We start from the raw sequence: 19692 nt of genomic DNA on the forward strand, positions 1-19692 counted from the left end.
TTTTGACCAAAATTTGGGAATAAAAATGCATCAGGGACAGGAGCTGTAGCTGAAAAGATACAATGTCTTCAATGGTGGTAAGAAAGGTGTTGAGGGGAGTAGTAGATTTGGATCTGTTCTAGATTTGTAATATGTACCAAGGAGTACAGAGATTGTGAGGTTCTAAATCCAGTCAGATCCCTAAGTAGTGAATTTCAATGTCTCTGAGGAAATTATCTTGATGAGCAGATATCCTGTTTCTATGAATTGTTGTATGGAATACTCTGAGATGGGAACAAAGAGCAAAAACCCTGTACTGTTTCAGAAAGATTTGGTTTCTTAACTAGGATACTGATCTGTATTCCCTTATTTCCCCAGCCCTTCCTTAGAGATGCATTTAAACATTGGAATTGGTTGTCTCTCCTCAAATCAACTCCTTGAAATAAAGCCTTATGGAATAGAAAATCTGAGGCTTGTCTTTATCTTACAAGGCCTAATAATGAAAAAAAGCCTTCCGGTTGTTTGGTTCCCATTTACATTTCAGATTCTGGTTTTAACAGTCATGGAACCCAGGTATCAATTGTCACATTCTATGATAGCTGTGATACTATATATAGTGATCCAACCAGTGGACTTCACTCTCTTAAACTAATCCTTTCCAGATATTTTGACATTTAATCAATTCCCAGAAACATATATATCAAAGAATATCCCCCAGATGGTATATAATTGTGAGAAGAGTGTTCTGAAGAAATGAACAGTTGGATGGGGATCAATAAACCTGGGCTCCACATACTAAACCAAAGGTATAGTTGTGCCATATAAATGGTCCTGAATCAACAGAGACTGAGGCTTTACCAAAAGCTAGGGAAAAGGCCCTCAATTTCTCTAAGATGAATTAGGCCTTGTGAGATAAAGAATGTTTCTATATCCATATTATAGATGTTATATATAATTTCTATATCCTTTTTCTGTTGTCCCCATTCTTAATATTTGCCTACATGACCAATTAGAGAAATGTGTTGGCTCACTGGACAGAGCACTGGACCTGAAATCAGCAAGGCCTTAGTTCTAATATGGCTTTAAGACATTTAATTAGCTGTGTAACCCTGGGCAAGCCACTTTATTTCTGTCTGCCTCAATTTCCTCAACTGTAAAGTAGAGATCATAGTATAATATAATACACTTAGCACAGTGCCTGGCAATGTAGCAGGTGCTATATAAATGCTTATTCACTTCAACTCCCCAGTCTCAACACAAGTGGAAAAATCTTTGCAGTTATATATTATCCCACAGGCTTTCCCTACCCATATCATAATCCACATGATACATTTCCCTAATTCCTTAGGTCCTGGCCCTCACTTTTATTTAAAAAGTAACTCTAAACATAATGACTGATATATATTTCATTTATTTTGAAGATATTATCAAGCCCTGGAATGGGTAATTTTTTTTTTTTTAGCAAAAAATAAATCTAAATTCAGCAAATGAAAGGTAGAATTACAAAAAATCACTAAGAAATTTCACTTAGTACTTCTTTAGAGATGAGCATCTCTCCCCAAACCCCCAGGAACCACAATCTACCAAAAAGTAGCTCTGACTTGTTTGAATTTTCAAAGTATTCCCTTAGGCTCAGCTCCAACCCCCAGTGCTTTTTTCTCCAAAAGAATTTTCATGTGTTCATTTGTATCTTAATTCAAACATAAATTAATTTAATTTCATATTATAGTTTTGGGGACAGCTAAGTGGTATAGTGGATAGAGCACTATTCCTGAAGTCAGGAAGACCTGAGTTCAAATTTGACCTCATACACTTAACACTTCCTAGCTGTATGATGCTGGGCAAGTCACTTAACCACAATTGCTTCAGCAAAAAAAAAAAAAAAAAAAAAAAAAAAAAAAAAAAAAGAAAAGAAAAAAGAAAAAAAAAGAAAAGAAAAAGAAAGAAAGAAAAATACTAAATTGCATATTATAGTTTTGCATTATTCCCTTTAAGAAACTGGAACAATCTGCATTGTCCTATTTTCTAGATTACCCAGTCATTTTCTAACCTTTTCCCTCACCTTTTCTCCTTTTTTCTCACTCATTTCACTCTGCATCATTCACCCTCTTACCAAAGTATTATTATCAGGAAGAACTATAAGGACTGAAACCAGAGTATCACAAATTTCTCCAGAAAACTGTACCAATCAATTTTCTAGTAACTTTGGAAACTTAAAACCCTTCCTAATTGTTAGAGACTGAGTATAACTAATTAGTCCTTAATAGAAATAAAACTACTGAGAAAATAATATTATTAGTCTCTTCTGAAAAACAATGTCTTCTGGAAAATCTGTGAACTAAAATATAGGGAAAACTAGAAATGCTTTGTCAGACTGAAGAACTGAAACCTCTGGTTCATTTTTAGATAAGGACTCTGACATGATGCTAACTTCTCTGTGTACCAACTGGCCTTTGTCATCTATGACTAGTAAATTTAGTCCCTGGGACAAACTGTACACAACTAAGAGAAAGAAACACTTAATAAACCTTCAACTTAATGTTTTAAGATTGATTCACTTGTGGGAGACAAGAGACAGGGAGTGGTGTTTTACTCTTGGAGGCAGGAGTTTACTGAGTGTTTCATTCCATAGGCTTAAGCTGAATGAAGTTTTCCTCCCTCACCTGGGACATGTTATAGACTCGTTATGGAGGTTGGATCTAGCTGCAACCTCTGGATGGAAGTCCAATTTCAATGGAATTATGGTTGATTGTCAAGTTCCAATGAAACATTAGTCCTATGTTTAGGGGGAAAGGATCTTCAGTTCAAGGCTTGCAAATCAGTGTAGCTTTGGCACAGTGGTGAATGATGGTAGAAAGTTTATCTTGTTGGATAGTAGACAATATGCTGTGAGAATTTTAATTTTATTATGGTGGCATGATAATTGGAATATATTGATATGAGATCCTTAAGTTAAGGTGATATAAGACTGATTCCCTGTGATTAGTACTCATTCATGCCATTACATTAGTTGACTTGGGCAAGGGTTCCATTCTCTGAATCTCTTAGTAGTTAGGATATAGTTATGTCTCTGAACTTTATCAAAGTACAATGGAATCTGAACTGAGTAAACAGAGACATGAAAAGTAGTCAGAAAGCAGCTTCCATCATGGGATCCAAGAATGACAAAACATGTGCTGTAGCTTTAGATCAAAGATGGTGGAGCTGTTCTCTGGGTCTTAAGATTGGTGATGTCGTAGAGTTCTTGCTGTAACCTTGAGAATGCAGCACAATGGTCTTGGCATTGTAACCGTGGACCAAACAACAGATTATTATGAGATTCCAACTTAGGTCCTTGGTAACGGTCAGAATGTTATAACAATGAAGCTATTCCCCAGACCATTACCACTCCTGAGATGGTGGTAAGGATGCAGTATCTTTGAAACTTTAGCTTTCACTATGTCTTCCAGATCTAATGTTGTCATGTTGTGCTCCCAGACTGGTAGTCTTACAGTGTAATTGTGTCTTTGTTACACTGAGGCTTGACTTTATCTCACAAGGCCTTCTCTTTGGGACATAAGCCCAGTAGTAACACTGGTGGATCAGAGGGTATGCACAGTTTGATAACTTTTTGAGCATAGTTTCAAATTGCTCTCCAGAATGGCTAGATGTATTCACAACTCCACCAACAATGTATCAGTGTCCCAGTTTTTCCACATCCCCTCCAACATTCTGCATTACCTTTCCCTGTCACTCTAGCCAATCTAACAGGTGTGTAGTGGTATCTCAGAGTTGTCTTAATTTGCATTTCTCTGATTAATAATGACTTGGAGCATCTTTTCATGTGGCTAGAAATAGTTTCAATTTCTTCATCTGCGAATTGTCTGTTCATATCCTTTGACCATTTATTAATCGGAAAATGGTTTGATTTCTTACAAATTAGAGTCAATTCTCTATATGTTTTGGAAATGAGGCCTTTATGAAAACCTTTGACTATAAAAATATTTTCCCAATTTATTGCTTCCCTTCTAATCTTGTCTGCATTAGTTTGTTTTGTACAATAACTTTTCAATTTGATATAATCAAAATTTTCTATTTTGTGATCAATAATAAACTCTAGTTCTTCTTTGGTCATAAATTCCTTCCTCTTCCACAGGTCTGAGAGGTAAACTATCCTATGTTCTTCTAATTTATTTATAATCTCATTCTTTATGCCTAGGTCATGAACCTATTTTGACCTTATCTTGGTGTACGGTGTTAAGCATGGGTCAATGCCTAGTTTCTTCCATACTAATTTCCAACTTTCCCAGCAATTTTTGCCAAAACAGTGAGTTCTTATCCCCAAAGCTGGGGTCTTTGGGTTTGTCAAAAACTAGATTATTAAAGTTATTGGCTGTTTTGTCCTTTAAACCTAACCTATTCCACTGATCAACTAGTCTATTTCTTAGCCAATACCAAGTGGTTTTGGTAACCACTGCTTTATAATATAATTTTATATCTGGTACAGCTAGGCCACCTTCATTTGATTTTTTTTTTTTCATTAATTCCCTTGAAATTCTTGACTTTTTGTTTTTCCATATGAACTTTGTTGTTATTTTTTCTAGGTCATTAAAATACTTTTTTGGGAGTCTGATTGGTATAATGCTAAATAAATAGATTAGTTTAGGTAGTATTGTCATCTTTATTATATTTGCTCGCCCAATCCAAGAGCATTTAATATTTTTCCAATTGGTTTGATCTAACTTTATTTGTGTGGAAAGTGTTTTGTAGTTTTGCTCATATAGTTTCTGATTTTCCCTTGGCAGATAGATTCCTAAATATTTTATACTATCAGTAGTTACTTTAAATGAAATTTCTCTTTGTAACTCTAACTGTTGGATTTTGTTAGTGATATATAAATGCTGATGACTTACATGGGTTTATTTTGTATCCTCTTGCAGGATTCTTTAAGGCCAATTGTATTATGTTGTATATATAGAATGTTTCCTCAGAAATTGAACAGGACCATTATCATTGTAATATTCACATAGTTGATCTCCTACTAGCTTCCAATTATCTGCCTCTATTTATTCTTCCTTGAAGAACCAAGGGAACGTTCATTCTAATGTTTCCAAGAGTCCACCAATTTGCTTCCAAGTTACAAGCAAACCTTGCCTCTTTATTAGCCTAAATATGCTTTCTATAGAGCTCCCTCATGGTGGGAGTGGGAGTGGGGATGGGGGGAGAATCTTTTCCTAATATCTGTCCCATTTCAGCTAGAAAACAAAAGTTACTAGTTTAGCCCTTAACAACGCAAATTCTCTATTTGTCTATTTTAATACTCGCTCTATTTCTTAGTCATAGGGACTTCTTCATTGAAATTGGGGTCCTTGGTCCATGTTGGGGTACCAATTGTAAAGTACAGGCTAGCTCCCTCAAGGGCCTCAGAATCAGCCAGAGTCAGGATAAATCAAAGTCCTTAGTCTTTAGAGGAGAAGTGAAGGAGGCAGGCAAGCTGTTATGCAGCTTGCCAAAGATGTATCCTGGATTCTGGATTCCAGAGTCTCTAGCCTCTCTCCTCCTCATCCTGCTGCCAAGTGACTCTGACTTCTCTTCTTCCACCTTCCAATCCTTGCCTATGATTATTTCACCACTAAACATTCAGCAAGCACCAATGGTGAGGAGAGCCATCATGTAAATATATGCTAATAGAGCCATTATCTCACATCTAATAGGTAGTAAGTGCTCTCTTGTCTGATTCTGAGGTTCAGACCTCTACAATGAACCACTCATTCTTTAGGATTAGATTATTTAATATGCAATTTTAAAAATATTTCTTTCATTGGTCCTTTATTATGTGCAGTTTTTGCATCATAATCTGAAAATTTAATATTTCTGCCTTTCCGCATTTGATTGTGAAATTTTTATGCTATGATACATGGTCAGTTTATATGTAGGTACCATATATTGCTGAAAAAATGTACATTCCTTTCTATCCTCATTTAGTTTTCTCCAGAGGTTTACCATATCTCATTTTTCCCAGTAGTTGAATTTTGCTTTCTATTTCTTCCTTCTGCTTTCTACTTCTATTCCTTCTTTCCTTCTATTTGGATGTTATACCACTTGAAACATATTTGTTTAGTATTGATATTACTTCATTGTTTATAGTACTTTTAGCAAGATGTGGTTTCCTTCCTCTTTTAATTAGATCTATTTTTTGCTTTTACTTTGGCTGAGATCAGGATTGCTATCCCTGCTTTTTTTTTTTTTTTTTTTTTTTTTTTTTAAACTTCAGCTGAAGCGTAATATATTCGACTCAATATGTTTATTTTTTGTCTATGTGTGTCTCTATGCATTTTATATTATAGGCTTCTGGTTTTTTTTAGTACACTTTTTTATTTGTTTTCATTTTATGGGAGAGTTTGTTCCTTTCACTTTCACAGTTATGATTCTTATCTACATGTTTCTTTCCATCCTATTTCCCTCTTTTTATACTTTTCTCTCTTCTTTCACCTGATCCTTCTATTGCCTCCCCCCAACTGTCTTCTCTTCTATCAGTCATTCTTCTCCCTTTTCTTTCCCCCTCTCTCTTCCTTTTTCTGCCCCACCTTCTATCAGCCCTTCCCTTCCTTTTTTCCTTTTCTCCTTCCTCATTCCCTATAGGATAAGATGGATTTCTATATCCAATTGAGTGTATATGATATATTATTCTCTCTTTGAACCAAATCTAATGAGTAAGGCTCAAACAATATTCACCCCCTCCTCCCTCCCTCCCTCTCTTTCTTTCTTTCTTTCTTTCTTTCTTTCTTTCTTTCTTTCTTTCTTTCTTTCTTTCTTTCTTTCTTTCTTTCTTTCTTTCTTTCTTTCTTTCTTTCTTTCTTTCTTTCTTTCTTTCTTTCTTTCTTTCTTTCTTTCTTTCTTTCTTTCTTTCTTTCTTTCTTTCTTCCTTTCTTTCTTCCTTTCTTTCTTTCTTCCTTTCTTCCTTTCTTCCTTTCTTCCTTCCTTCCTTCCTTCCTTCCTTCCTTCCTTCCTTCCTTCCTTCCTTCCTTCCTTCCTTCCTTCCTTCCTTTCTTTCTTTCTTTCTTTCTTTCTTTCTTTCTTTCTTTCTTTCTTTCTTTCTTTCTTTCTTTTCTTTCTTTCTTTCTTTCTTTCTTTCTTCTGTAACAAATCTTTTGTGCCTCTTAATGTGATATAATTTACCCCATTCTTCCTCCCCCTTTCCTCTTCTCCCAGCATAATCCTTTTTTCACTCTATTTATTTATTTATTTTTAATCATCACATCAAAGCCAGTTTATACCAGCACCCTCTAAATACATTTCTTCTAACTGCCCTAACGGAGATACATTTCTTAAGAGTTACAAGTATCATCTTCCCATTTAGGAGTATAAACAGTTAAACCTTAATGAATACTATGTGTTTCTTTTTCCTTTTCTGCTTACTTTTTTATGCTACTCTTGAATGTTATATTTAACAATCTAATTTTCTGTTCAGCTGTGGTCTTTTCCTCAGGAAAATTTGAACATCTCCTGTTTCAGTGAATGTTCATCTAAATGTCCATCTAAAGATTATCCTCAATTTTGCTGAGTTATTGATTATTGGCTGTAATCCAAGCTCTTTTGCATTCCAGAATATCCTATACCAAGCCCTCCAATCTTTTATTGTAGAAGCTGCTAGGTTCTGTGGAATACTGACTGTGGCTCCTTGATATTTGAATTGTTTTTTCCTGGTTGCTTTCAACGTTTTCTCTTTGATCTTGCTGTTCTGGAATTGGCTACAATATTCTTTGGAAGGGCAGCTAGGTGGTGCAGTGGATGGACTGCCCTGAAGTCAGGAGGATTTGAATTCAAAGCTGGTCTCAGACACTTAGCACTTTATGCTTTTGGGATCTCTTTAAGGAGGTTATCAGTGAATTCTTTCAATGATTATTTTAGCCATTGGTTCTATATCAAGGTAGTTTTCCTTGAGAATTTCCTGAAAGCTGATGTCCAGGCTGCTGTGTTTTTTTAATCCTCCTTTCAGGTAGTCCATTAGTTCTTAAATTTAAATTTTCCAGGTCAGCCTTTTTTTTCATTTTCTCCAATTTTTCTAATTCTTTTGAATTTTTTAAAATTGTTACTTGAAGTCATTAGCTTCTACTTACTCAATTTTAATTTTTAAAGTATTATTTTCTTCAGTTAATTTTTATACCTCTTTTTACATTTGGCCAATTCTATGTTTTAAGGAGTTAATTTCTTTAATCAGTTTTTGTTTTCCTTTTCCCAACTATTGACTTTTTCCTTAATTCTCTTGTATAATTTTCACTTCTTTACTCAATTTTTCATTTAACATTCTTACTTGATTTTTAAAACCTTTATGAGCTCTTCCAAGAGGACTTTCTAGACTTGATATAAATTCACATTCCCCTTTAAGCCTTTGCATGTAAGCATTTTGACACTTTTGTCCTGAGTTTGTATTTTGATCTTCCCTGTTGCCATAGTACCTCTCTGTGGTCAAAGATCTTTCTTATTTTTTTTTTTCTCATTTTAAAAAGTTCATTTCTGCTCCTGAGGCAAGGAGGCACTGTATGATGCTTTTTGCACTAAGGTCAAGGGTTCAGTCCTTAGCTTTCTGCACTGGGGTCTCTGGGGCTAGTGGCTTGCCATTGCACAAGGGTAGCTGCAGTCTTGGTCCCAAAACTTTTGTTACTAGGGCAGATTAGTTCTGATATCACATCCAGATTATATCAGAGAGTGAGGACAAGAGTATGTGTCTAAGATTAAGCAAATATCTTTCCTTATCCACCAGGTCTGAATTATCCATTTATAGCCTCATCCTTGCTATAGAACCATACCTATGCAATCCGCTTCCCCTGCATTGCTGAAATATCTAGCCACAGCTGTGCAATTACTCCTAATTTATCTGAAAACAGCTAGGCCATCTCCATATTGTAACAGATCATTAATTTTTTAGCTTCACCCTTACATAGAGGTGATGACATCACTACTAATGACCAGTCTAGTGTAACAGTTGTTATTTGGCTTTTGTTCTTGAAGAAATTATGACATCAAGGAGGTAATGCCATGGCATGGAAATGAATTGGATTTACGTGAGGGACGTTTTGTGCAAAATCACCAGCTTCACTTTCTCCTCAGAGCCATTTGGGTTCAGTGGCAAGATATAGAACAAGAGAACTGGAGATGACCCTCGATACAGTGGGAGATCTTGGCCCTTTCCTCAGGTCAACAGTGACAGCATCATTAGGTTTCAAATGCTATATTAGAGGAGACTCATTTTTTACTATCCCTTGATCAATAATTGTAGGCCTTTTCTCTGGCTACAGTTGAATTATCTCCATATAATAAATAGCTAAGTGGCCCCGTGGATAGAATGCTGGACCTAGAGTCAGAAAGATTCATTTTTATAAGTTTAATCTGGCCTCAGACAGCTATGTGACCCTGGTTAAGTCACTTAACCTTGTTTGCCTCAGTTTCTTTATCTATAAAATGAAATTGGAGGAAGAAATGGCAAACCACTCCAGGAAAACCCCAAAGTGGGATATAAAGAGTTGAACACAACTGAAATGACTGAACCACAATAAACAAACATCCTGACAATCCCTCCAGTTTCTTATTTCCTCTGACTTTAGGTCAGTGGCAACTAGATATTAAAGGACCAAAGGTCTACAAATCCACTAAACCTCAACCATTAGGTGAAGATTGAATCAGGTCCTGATCACTTTCCCAAAAGGAAAGTTTGATTGCACAATTAGAGCTGAAAGGACTTGAGAGATACCTAGTTTATCCCTTCTATTTCATAGATAATAAAACTGAGGTTCAGAGAAGTTGTGACTTATCCTAGATCATACAAGTAGTAAAATCTTAACCCAGGACCTGTTACTACAAATTCATCACTTTTTCTCCTACTATAATGAGAGACAGGTCATCATGAAATGAATGAAAACTCAGAAGACCTCACTTTGAATAGCAGCTCTCCCTATTAAATGAAAAGGTTGTTTCCAGGTCTAGATCTGTTATCCTGTCTTTCTGTGACCTTCTGACTCTAGGTGCCACCACTTCCACCATTGTCTGACCCTGATTATTGCAAGAGACTTCTATTTGGTCCCCCTATCTATCCCTAGCATCTCCCTCCTCTCCAATCCATCCTTAACACAACTGGCAAAGTGGTTTTCCTAAAGTGCAGGTCTGAACATGTTACCTACTAAATAAATTCTAGTGGTTCTCTGCTGAACTCTCTATCAGATATTGCATCATCTTTATCTGCCCCTTTGTTTAATTTTTAATTTTGTTTTATAATGTCCATAATTGTTAGTATAGTCGTAATATAAATAATTAATAAATAAGTAAATATCTACCCATTGGGACTATGCCCTAAATTTTTTTTTTAAATTGATGGGATACAAAAATCTAAAAATGTTTGGAGACCACCAGCCTGGGAAGCTTTTTCAAAACCCAGGCTATGAAGCATAATTGAAACCGATTGTTTCCGGGAACTCAGTTGCATTATCACTTTATTGACCATTGTTCAAAGACTATAGCCTTTAAAAAAGACATTCGATCTTAATGATTCAAGACTTCAAAAATAACACATCCTCACTTCTCTCTATGAGAAAGAGTTTCACATTTTCAATGCCCTGACTTTAAGACTTTTAAGGTGTTAGGTTACACCTTAATCATTGTTTAAATTCAATACCAGGGTTAAAACTATGTGAAACAATATGTAAAGTATTCTTTTAACTTTATAACATTGTAGAAATATCAGATATTATTTTACAACACAGAGTTATATGTTAAATTCCTCAGACATTAACTCAGATTATTGCATAAAATTATTAACTCTTGACATTTTTTTTTTTTTTAAGACCATAACTGAACAACTTGGGGAGAAGGGAAAGAGAGCTCATGAGAGGGCGTGGGGGATGTGGGATATGGGATGCAGGATGCAGGTTAGTTATAACCATCCTGTTTGTGTTCTTTGGGGTTAGAAACTAGGGAGTGGGTAGGGTGGGAAGTCAGATTTTTATGACCCTAGGAAACTCTGAGTAAGGTCAACACAATCCATACAGATTATTATTAGAGTGAGTTCTTCCCTATTGAATTCATTTGGGCTATCAGAAATCGGACTCTGAAACAAAGATTATAATGGTTAGATTTTTATTAACAAGTTGCCTTCTTTTTATGCTAAAAAGGTATATAACCTTTTGTATTTCCCAGTCTGTCTGAATTAAATTCATCTTACTTAAAAGACCAGAAAGCAAGACAGAATTGATTTGGCCTTTTATTTTTTTATGCTGATTTTTTTTTCCTTTTTCCCTTCTAGTTCCTCCTTAGACTTTCTTTAAAACTTTGAATTTCCCCTTTGGCCTCCTGATAGTTCCCTCCCTTTATTTATGACCCCAAGTTCCCTCCCTGGTCTCACTTTGCCTAGTCCAATCCCATTACTTCATTATTCATATCCATAATTCCTTTTTCAGTTAGGGTGTGAGAAACTGAAATCGGTTCAGTTTTTCTTAGCTCTTGTATTCTGATTAAACTTGGGGATATTGGTAAAATGAGGACCCCAGATTGTTTATAAGAGGCAGCATAGATATATAATTGAAGAAGACTCTGGGGAAGCTTGCTCACCCCTTATTTATATCTTTTAGTCTTTGCATTTTAGAAAGGAATTTGCAAGGTTTAAACTCTCTGCTTATGAGGAAAAGTAAGCAGTGAATCAGACAGTATTTTGAAAAAAACACCCCAGGTTCTCTGTCTTCAAGATGTCTTCTCGGACCTGCAACCTTAGACTACTGGTGGGAATTATTTGTATGTTCATAACTGCAATTCTTCTTGGGCTGTGCATTTGGATGTTCATAACCATCATGGAAAGAGGTAATGTTATTTCTATTTTGCTACACCTTTAAAAGGAGTAAGTTAATATTAACGATAGACAGCAGACTCTCCAACCTCTGGTTTCTCAGAGTGTTCTTTCCATGCATGGTTATAATGTGCCTATACATTACACAAGTCAATTAGATGAGATAAGAAAAATCTAGCGTTTATAGAAATATAATAGGATGATTTTGGTCATTGAAATGGCAGATAAAAATAATCCTCATCTACCAAGATATAGCAAGGAACATTTGACATGTACACATACACATATACATAAGTCAAAAAGGAGTTTGGAGAATTGTTTTGGGGAAAGGCCTATTGCCACAAGCTTGCCATTTACAAATTGTGTGACTTTGGGCAAATCCCTGAAGCTCTTATTCTCTGTAAAATTAGAAGACTGGAGTAGAAGCCCCTTAAGATTGCTTCTACTTTTAAAATTATGATTTTTATGGTTTAAATGAAAATTCAAAAAGTGAGAAGTGACTCTTGGTCTCTTTCATTTTATTAAAAATGATTATTTTGGAAGAATAACAAAAGATAAGGAGGGAATCTATGCTTTTAATCAATATTTTTCATTTGCATAATATTTCAAGTTCATAAGAAAATTGCAGCTCATTACTTTATGAAATGGGGCAGCTCAGTGTTTCAATGGATTGAGTGGGACTGAAGTTGGGAGGTCTAAATAAGGCTCAGACATTTACTAGCTGTGTGAACCTAGGCAAATAATTTAACTTTGTTTGCCTTAATTTCCTCATCTGTAAAATGAGCTGGAAAAGGAAATGGTAATCTCCTCTAGTATCTTTGCCAAGAAAAGCCCCAAAATGGGGTCCTGGAAAGTTGGGCAGAAATTCAGGAAAAACCCAGTAACAAAAACTTTATGAGATAGGCAGAAAAGAGGCTATTTCCCCCATTGTACAAATGAAGAAAATGAAACTTATAGAAATTTAGTGACTCGTTCAAGACACATAGATAGTAACTGAACAGAGGCAAGATTTGAGCAAATATGTTTTGCCTCCATGTCCAACTCTGTCTATCTATTCTTTATGTTTGTAACTGTACCTTTACATGGATGTGTGTTGGGAGGGTGGTATAAGTAACTTCCCTTCCTCCCTCTTTAAAAGGCCTATAGTTTTTCCTTATTCTTCCCTGGTGGAATTATATCCAAACTTTTAAATAACCTTTAAACATATATTCCACTCCTGCCAAAGAATGGGTATGGAGCTGTTTGATCTATATGATCTATTTAGCTCCTTTACTGCTTAGGGAACCCAGGTTGGAGATACAAGACATTTGGAGCAAACAATCGGTGAGAAGAGGGACCCTATGTACATTTTCCTTTGGAGTTCAGAATTTAAATCCTTATCTCCTAGCCTAAACCTGTGAGTAGACATCAGATGTTCCTTCCTGTTCCTGAAAAGCATTTGGGGAATTTTTTCTTTTATTAATAGTATTTTATTTTTTCCAAATACTTGCAAAGATAGTTTTCAACATTTATTCTTGTAGAACCTTGTGTTCTAGATTTTTTTCTTTCAATCCCCACTCCTTTCTCTCCAAGACAGCAAGCAATCCAATATAGGTTAAACATGTGTAATTCTTCTAAACATATTTCCATATTCATCAAATTGTGCAAGAAAAATCAGATCAAAAGGGAAAAAAATATATGAGAAAAAAAAAAACCCAAGCCAACATCAATAACAAACAAAAAGATGAAAATACAGTGTTTTGATCTACATTCAGCCTCCATAGTTCTCTCTCTGGATACCAATGGCATTTTCCTTCTCAAGTCTATTGGAATGCCTTGAATTACCATATTGTTGAAAAGAGCCAAGTCTATCACAGTTGATTATTACATAATGTTGTGGTTACTGTGTATAATGCTGTTCTTAGTTCTGCTTGCTTCTCTCAGCATCAGTTCTTAAGTCTCTCGAGGCCTTTCTGAAATCATTCTGCTCATCATTTCTCATAGAGCAATAATATTCCATTACATTAATATACCATAGCTTATTCAGCCATTCCTCAACTAATGGGCATCCACTTACTTTCTAGTTCCTTGCCACTACAAAAAGGGCTGCTACATATATTTTTGTACATGTTGGTTCTTTTCTCTATTTTATGATCTCTTTGGGATAGAGACCCAGAAGACACACTACTGGATCAAAAGGAATGCACAGTTTTATAATTTTGGGGGCATAGTTCAAGATTGCTCTCCAGAATAGTTGGATCATTTCACAACTCCACCAACAATGCATAAGTATCCCAGTTTTCCTGCATCCCCTCCAACATTTTTACTATTTTTTCCTGTCATTTTAGCCAATCTGAGGTGTATGAAGTAGTACCTCAGAGTTGTCTTAATTTGCATTTACCTAATTAATAATCATCTAAAGCATTTTCCCCGCCTGAGGCTGGGGTTAAGAGACTTGCCCAAGGTCACACAGCTAGAAAGTGTTAAGTGTCTGAGACCAGATTTGAACTCAGGTCCTCCTGAATTCAGGGCTGGCGCTCTATCCACTGCGCCACTTAGCTGCCCCCCATCTAGAGCATTTTTATATGACTAGAAACGGATTTAATTTCTTCATCTGAAAATTGTTCATATTCTTTGATTAGCAAATTGGGGAATGACTTTTACTCTTATAAATTTGAGTCTATTTTATAAATATTTTAGAAATGAGGCCTTTATCAGAAACACTAACTATAAAAATTGCTTCTCAGCTTTCTGCTTCCCTTTCTAATCTTGGCTATACTGTTTTCTTTGTGCAAACCCTTTTTAATGTAATTAAAATTATTTTGCATTTCATAATGTTCTCTACTTCTTCTTTGGCCACAACCTCTTCCCTTCTCCAGGTAGATTGGTGGTCTGACAGACAGACTACCTATTGTTGTCCTAATTTGCTTATAATGTCACCCTTTATGTCTAAATCATGAACCTATTTTGAATCTTATCTTGGTGTTACATGTTGGTCAGTGTCTAGTTTCTTCCATACTATTTTTCAATTTTCCAATTTTCTCAAGAATTTTATCAACTAGTGAGTTCTTATCCTAGAAACTGGAGCCTTTGGGTTTATCAAACATTAGATTACTATTGTTGTTGATTATTATGTCATGTACCTAATCTATTCTACTGATCCACTACTATATTTCTTAGCTAATACCCAAATAGTTTTGATGACTGCCACTTTATAATATTGTTTTAGGTCTGGTACACCTTTCTTTGCATTTTCTTTTCATTATTTCCCTTGATATCCTTGACCTCTAGTTTTTTCAGATGAATTTTGCTATTATTTTTTCCAGCTCATAAAGTAATTTTTTGGCAGTTTGATTGGTACTGTACTGAATAAATATATTAATTTAGGTAGAATTGTCATTTTTGTTACATTGCTTGGCCTACCCATGAGCAATTGATATTCTTCCAATTATTTAGATCTAACTTTGGGTGAAAAGTATTTTGTAATTGTGTGTATATATATATATATATATATATATATATATATATAATTCATATAGTATTTGGAAATCTACCTGCCAAAACAAAGCCAGGAACTATCTGAACACAATTACAAAATACTTTTCACAAGATTCCCAAATATTTCATATTGTTTACAGCTATTTTAAATGGGATTTTTCTTTCAAAATTCTTGTTTCTGGACTTTGTTGGTAACAAAAAAAGATGCTGATTATTTATGTGGATTTATTTTACATCCTGCAACTTTATTAAAGTTGTTAATTGTTTCTAGTAGTTTTAGTTGATTCTCTAGGATTCGCTAAATCTCTAAATCATATACTCTTCAGTGATAGCTTTTTTCTCTTATTTACTCTAATTTCTTCAATTTCTTTTTCTTCTCTTATTGCTAAAGCTAACATTTCTAGTACAATATTGAATAATAATGGTGGTAATGGGCATGCCTGCGTCACCCTTGATTGCTTCTATCTTATTCCCCTTGCATATAATACTTGCTTTTCAAAACTCATTCTTATGTTCTCTAGCATCATATTTATATGTTACAGTTCCCATAAAAGGCAGGAGGAAAATTTCTATAATAAATGTTGTGACTCTGAATGTGAGGAGAGTTACTTTGGAAGAAAATCTGGGTTGGACTGAGAGGTTTCTTAAAAACAAGGATGAGGACTTCTAACTATTTTTCCAACCCAGATGAACTTCCAGTTATGGAAAGCATCTATCTGGATCTCTAAATTTTATTTTTTGTTTCCTATATCTCTTCTTTACTTCAAGGATGAATGTGACAATGCCAAGTCAAACATTTATTATAGGTCTTTTATGTGTCAAATAGGGCAGGTTAGATGGCACAGTGCCTAGAATGCGAGGCCTAGAGTCAGGGAGACCTGAGTTCAAACATGGCCTCAGACTCTTATTATGTTGTAAGAGTTAAAGAGCCTCTAGAAGCAAGGAATGCAGTTCAAGGCATGTGGGAGGACCTGAGTGATGAGAGGTACAGAGGCATAGGCGAGTCCTATGTGGAGGTGGGGCATAGCCCCAAGAGGTGGGGTACCAAGAGGTACCACACCTCCCTCCTTCGTGCTCTCATAGCCTAGCATGCCTCCCTCCCTCTTCTTGGGCCAATCCCATTATGCCAGGTTCCTAGAGGACTTCCCTCTTCCCCCAGATCCTCAATACATAAATATGTGCTTATCTAAGAATAAAGTTCTCTTTTGCTTCATCCCTACCTCCTGGTGGTCTGTGTCTATGTTATCTGGGTTGGTGCCCGAAGATGGGTAAGTGTGGCCTAGCAGTGCCGTCAATGGACTGGCATTAAGAGTAGCTCAAAGGGGAGCTACACGGTTAGGGTAGCATTTAAGAGATGCTACACTATGTGACCCTAGGCAAGTCACTTAAGTCTGTTTGTCTCAGTTTCCTCATCTGTAAAATGAGCTGGAGAAGAAAATGGCAAACCATCTCAGTGTCTTTGTCACAAAAAAAGCCAACTGGGGTCACAAGGAGTTGATACAACTAAAATGACTCAACAACAAAAACATAGATTAAACATTGTTCCAAGCTGAAAATACAAAGAAGGATAAATGTTAAGGACCATGACTAAGTGTGACGGGGCAGGTTGGTTCTTTGGAAAGCCCCCAAAGCTGTGAATCATAACACACTTGAAGGAATTGCAAATTAGTGCAGATGTTGCTTGTGGATTGGGAATGAAATAAATTGGAGGCAAGAGGGAAGAGAAGTCAGAGAATGCAATGGCCTCTCAGTCTCCTTGTATCATTGTCATTCTCTCACATGAAGAGATCTATTCTGCTGGTCAGAATTAGATCCCCAGCAGTCACTGCCAGATTGTTCCCATTACAGGTAAAAACAGTCCCAGCCCTCAAGGAATTCTATTATCTAACCCTAGTTTCTCTAGTATTTACCATTCTAGGTTGGTTTACAAAAGTCATGATTCTTCAACACCATTAGTAGACAATGGGCATCTCTATATTTAGAGTGGTGGGTTCTCAGCCTTCAGACAATTGTTGCTACATAACTTTACAAAATAAACATTTTCAAAGATAGCTCATTTTCATCTTCTTATTAGGAAATCATGTTCTTTTAAAAGAACTATGTTAATCTATGTACCTTTGGCATTCTCTGGTTTATTGAACAGGAAGATGAATTTTTTCAAATTACACTATAATGTCAACAAGGCAACATGCATTTATTAAGTGTTTATTGTGTGCCAAGAACTATGTTATGAGCTTGGAATATAAATACAAGCAAAAAAAGATAATATATACCCTCAAGGAGCTGGAATTTTTTGTTGTTGTTGTTTCCAACAAAGCAAACATCTAGTAAGTACTTACTATGTGTCAGGTATTCTATTAGATGCTGGAGACATAAACACAAAATGAACAGCTCTTGCCTTCAAGAATCTTATATTCCAGGGCTTCTTAAACTTTTTCAACTTATGACCCTTTTCACCTGAGAAATTTTTACACAATCCTGTTTCAAATCTAAGCCGAGGTATTTCTGGCATCATCCATTCCTCCATAGTACAAGTGTGGATAGTATGTCTATTTTCAGAATCAAGGCTGCAGTGAAGTCTCATGATGTAACACGAGCAAGCTCTACCGGAAAACACCCTGGATTCATTATGTGTTTGATTCTGAAATAATTTTTGGACATTTTATTTAAATCTTTCATTCTTGCCAAATTTTTCATGACCCCATGAACTGAATAGGTAGATAGGTAGAAAAATAGATGTAGAGTTCAGAATTTTGGAGAAGTATACTTGAAAAAAATATACTTGAAACAAGGCGTTAACTCAGTGGAATTGATGAAACAATGGTTATCTTGTTTACATATGCTTAATATTTATCATGGTGACGTAATTCAGTTACGTGACCCCATGTGGGGTCACAATCCAGATTTTAAGAAGCTTTGTTATTTTTTAATGGGACATAAACAATATGTATACAGATACACATATATATTCTAACTATATCTATCTATCTATCTATCTATCTATCTATCTATCTATCTATCTATCTATCTATTTGTAATGTCTGGGCTAGCTTTCTGGAGGGCCTTGGGACCAGCCTTGGTCTCAGCAGAATAATCACTTTGAGAATAGTCAGGTATAAAGTCCAAAGTCTTTATTGTCTTCTTAAATCTCCCAGTCTGAACCAGTCTGCTCCACAGTCTCTTCTAGCAGTCTGAATCACAGTCTGATTGACTGTCCCTAGTTTCTTCCAGTAGTCTGCGAGTCTGCCAGCTTCCCCCATAGTGCAGGAGGCAAGAGAGCCACCATGAAGAAGGTCAAAGATAGAAGTCTGTGGATGACTTTGTTCTCAGTTTAAATACCCTATTACAATTAGATCAACTGTAGAACTGACGAGGTTCAGAAGTGGGGTACCTAAATGAAATTAGGTTTAATTGACGTCTAGTGGCAGGTTTGGGGAAGAGGGAGTCAAATAAAGCTCCCCTGCAACCCCTTTGGATTCAGTGCAAGGATACAGAGTTAAATGAGGTCTAGTGGCCGTGCAAGAGTTCTCTGTAAAGGAATTTATAGACCTGAAAACAGATTAATAAAAGAGGTTTATTATGGGGTTTGGAAGTAAAGTCTAGTTAGTAAAGTCGAACATAGAGATAAAAGGCACCAGAACCAGGGTTCTAGTGGGCAGAGATTCCGGGCATGCCAGGCATAAAGCTGCCATGTTTGGGACCTCTGCAAAGAGAGGACTCCAGCTTGGCTCTTTTATAATAGGGAGTTTTGGCTAGTCCCAGATTGGCTCAGGGCTGGGTTTCAGCCAGAGTTAGAAATTGAATTGAATTCAATGGGTTTTAGGACTGAGCCAGATAACAAAGATGAAACTGTTTGTGCTTAGGGTGAAGTCCCCCTCCCTGAGGCAGAGTCCAAGGAAGTTTTCTCCTTTAAGGATTTTTCAGAGTTTTGGGGTTTCCTCTTCAGAACTATTACATCACCATGCTAAATATTAAGCATATGTAAACAAGATAACCATTGTTTCATCAATTCCACTGAGTTAACACCTTGTTTCAAGTATATTTTTTTCAAGTATACTTCTCCAAAATTCTGACCTCTACATCTATCTATTTTTCTACCTACCTACCTATACCTACCTACCTATCTACCTACCTCATCTTGAGTTTAAATCTGGGCTAAGGTATTAACTAGCTGTGTGACCATGGCCAAATCACTTAACCCTGTTTGCTTCAATTTCCTTATCTTTAAATAAGATGGAGAAGGAAGTAGTGAACCACTCCAATATCTTTGCTAAGAAAACACCAAATGGGTCATGAAGAGTTGGACATGAGTGAAACGACTGAACAATAAAAGTATACATAATAATTATATATATTATATATGCTACATACACATATACAAAATGTATGTATATGTATACAATACACACATATCTACTTTTGTG

General features: G+C 35.8%; 2 protein-coding genes across 4 annotated transcripts in view; both read left to right on the forward strand.

Moving 5' to 3' along the window:
* LOC141561446 (uncharacterized) overlaps positions 1-19692 on the forward strand; it is an 80355-nt gene that overhangs the window by 11886 nt on the left and 48777 nt on the right. The gene's annotated exons all lie outside the window — the stretch shown is intronic.
* Positions 3310-19692, forward strand: part of ADGRG7 (adhesion G protein-coupled receptor G7) — a 77786-nt gene continuing 61403 nt past the window's right edge. Inside the window, exon 1 of one of the 2 annotated variants that reach the window (XM_074301032.1) lies at positions 3310-3380. Coding sequence is in view for 1 of the 2 variants with exons in the window: in XM_074301031.1 (XP_074157132.1) it covers positions 16533-16536 (4 nt within the window). In the remaining variant the exon portion in view is untranslated. Of the gene's footprint in view, positions 3381-16476; positions 16537-19692 lie in introns of those variants that run through there. The other variant, XM_074301031.1, reaches the window with a different exon arrangement.

This window comes from Sminthopsis crassicaudata, chromosome 3 (genome assembly GCF_048593235.1).
Source record: "Sminthopsis crassicaudata isolate SCR6 chromosome 3, ASM4859323v1, whole genome shotgun sequence".
Lineage (NCBI taxonomy): Eukaryota > Metazoa > Chordata > Mammalia > Dasyuromorphia > Dasyuridae > Sminthopsis > Sminthopsis crassicaudata.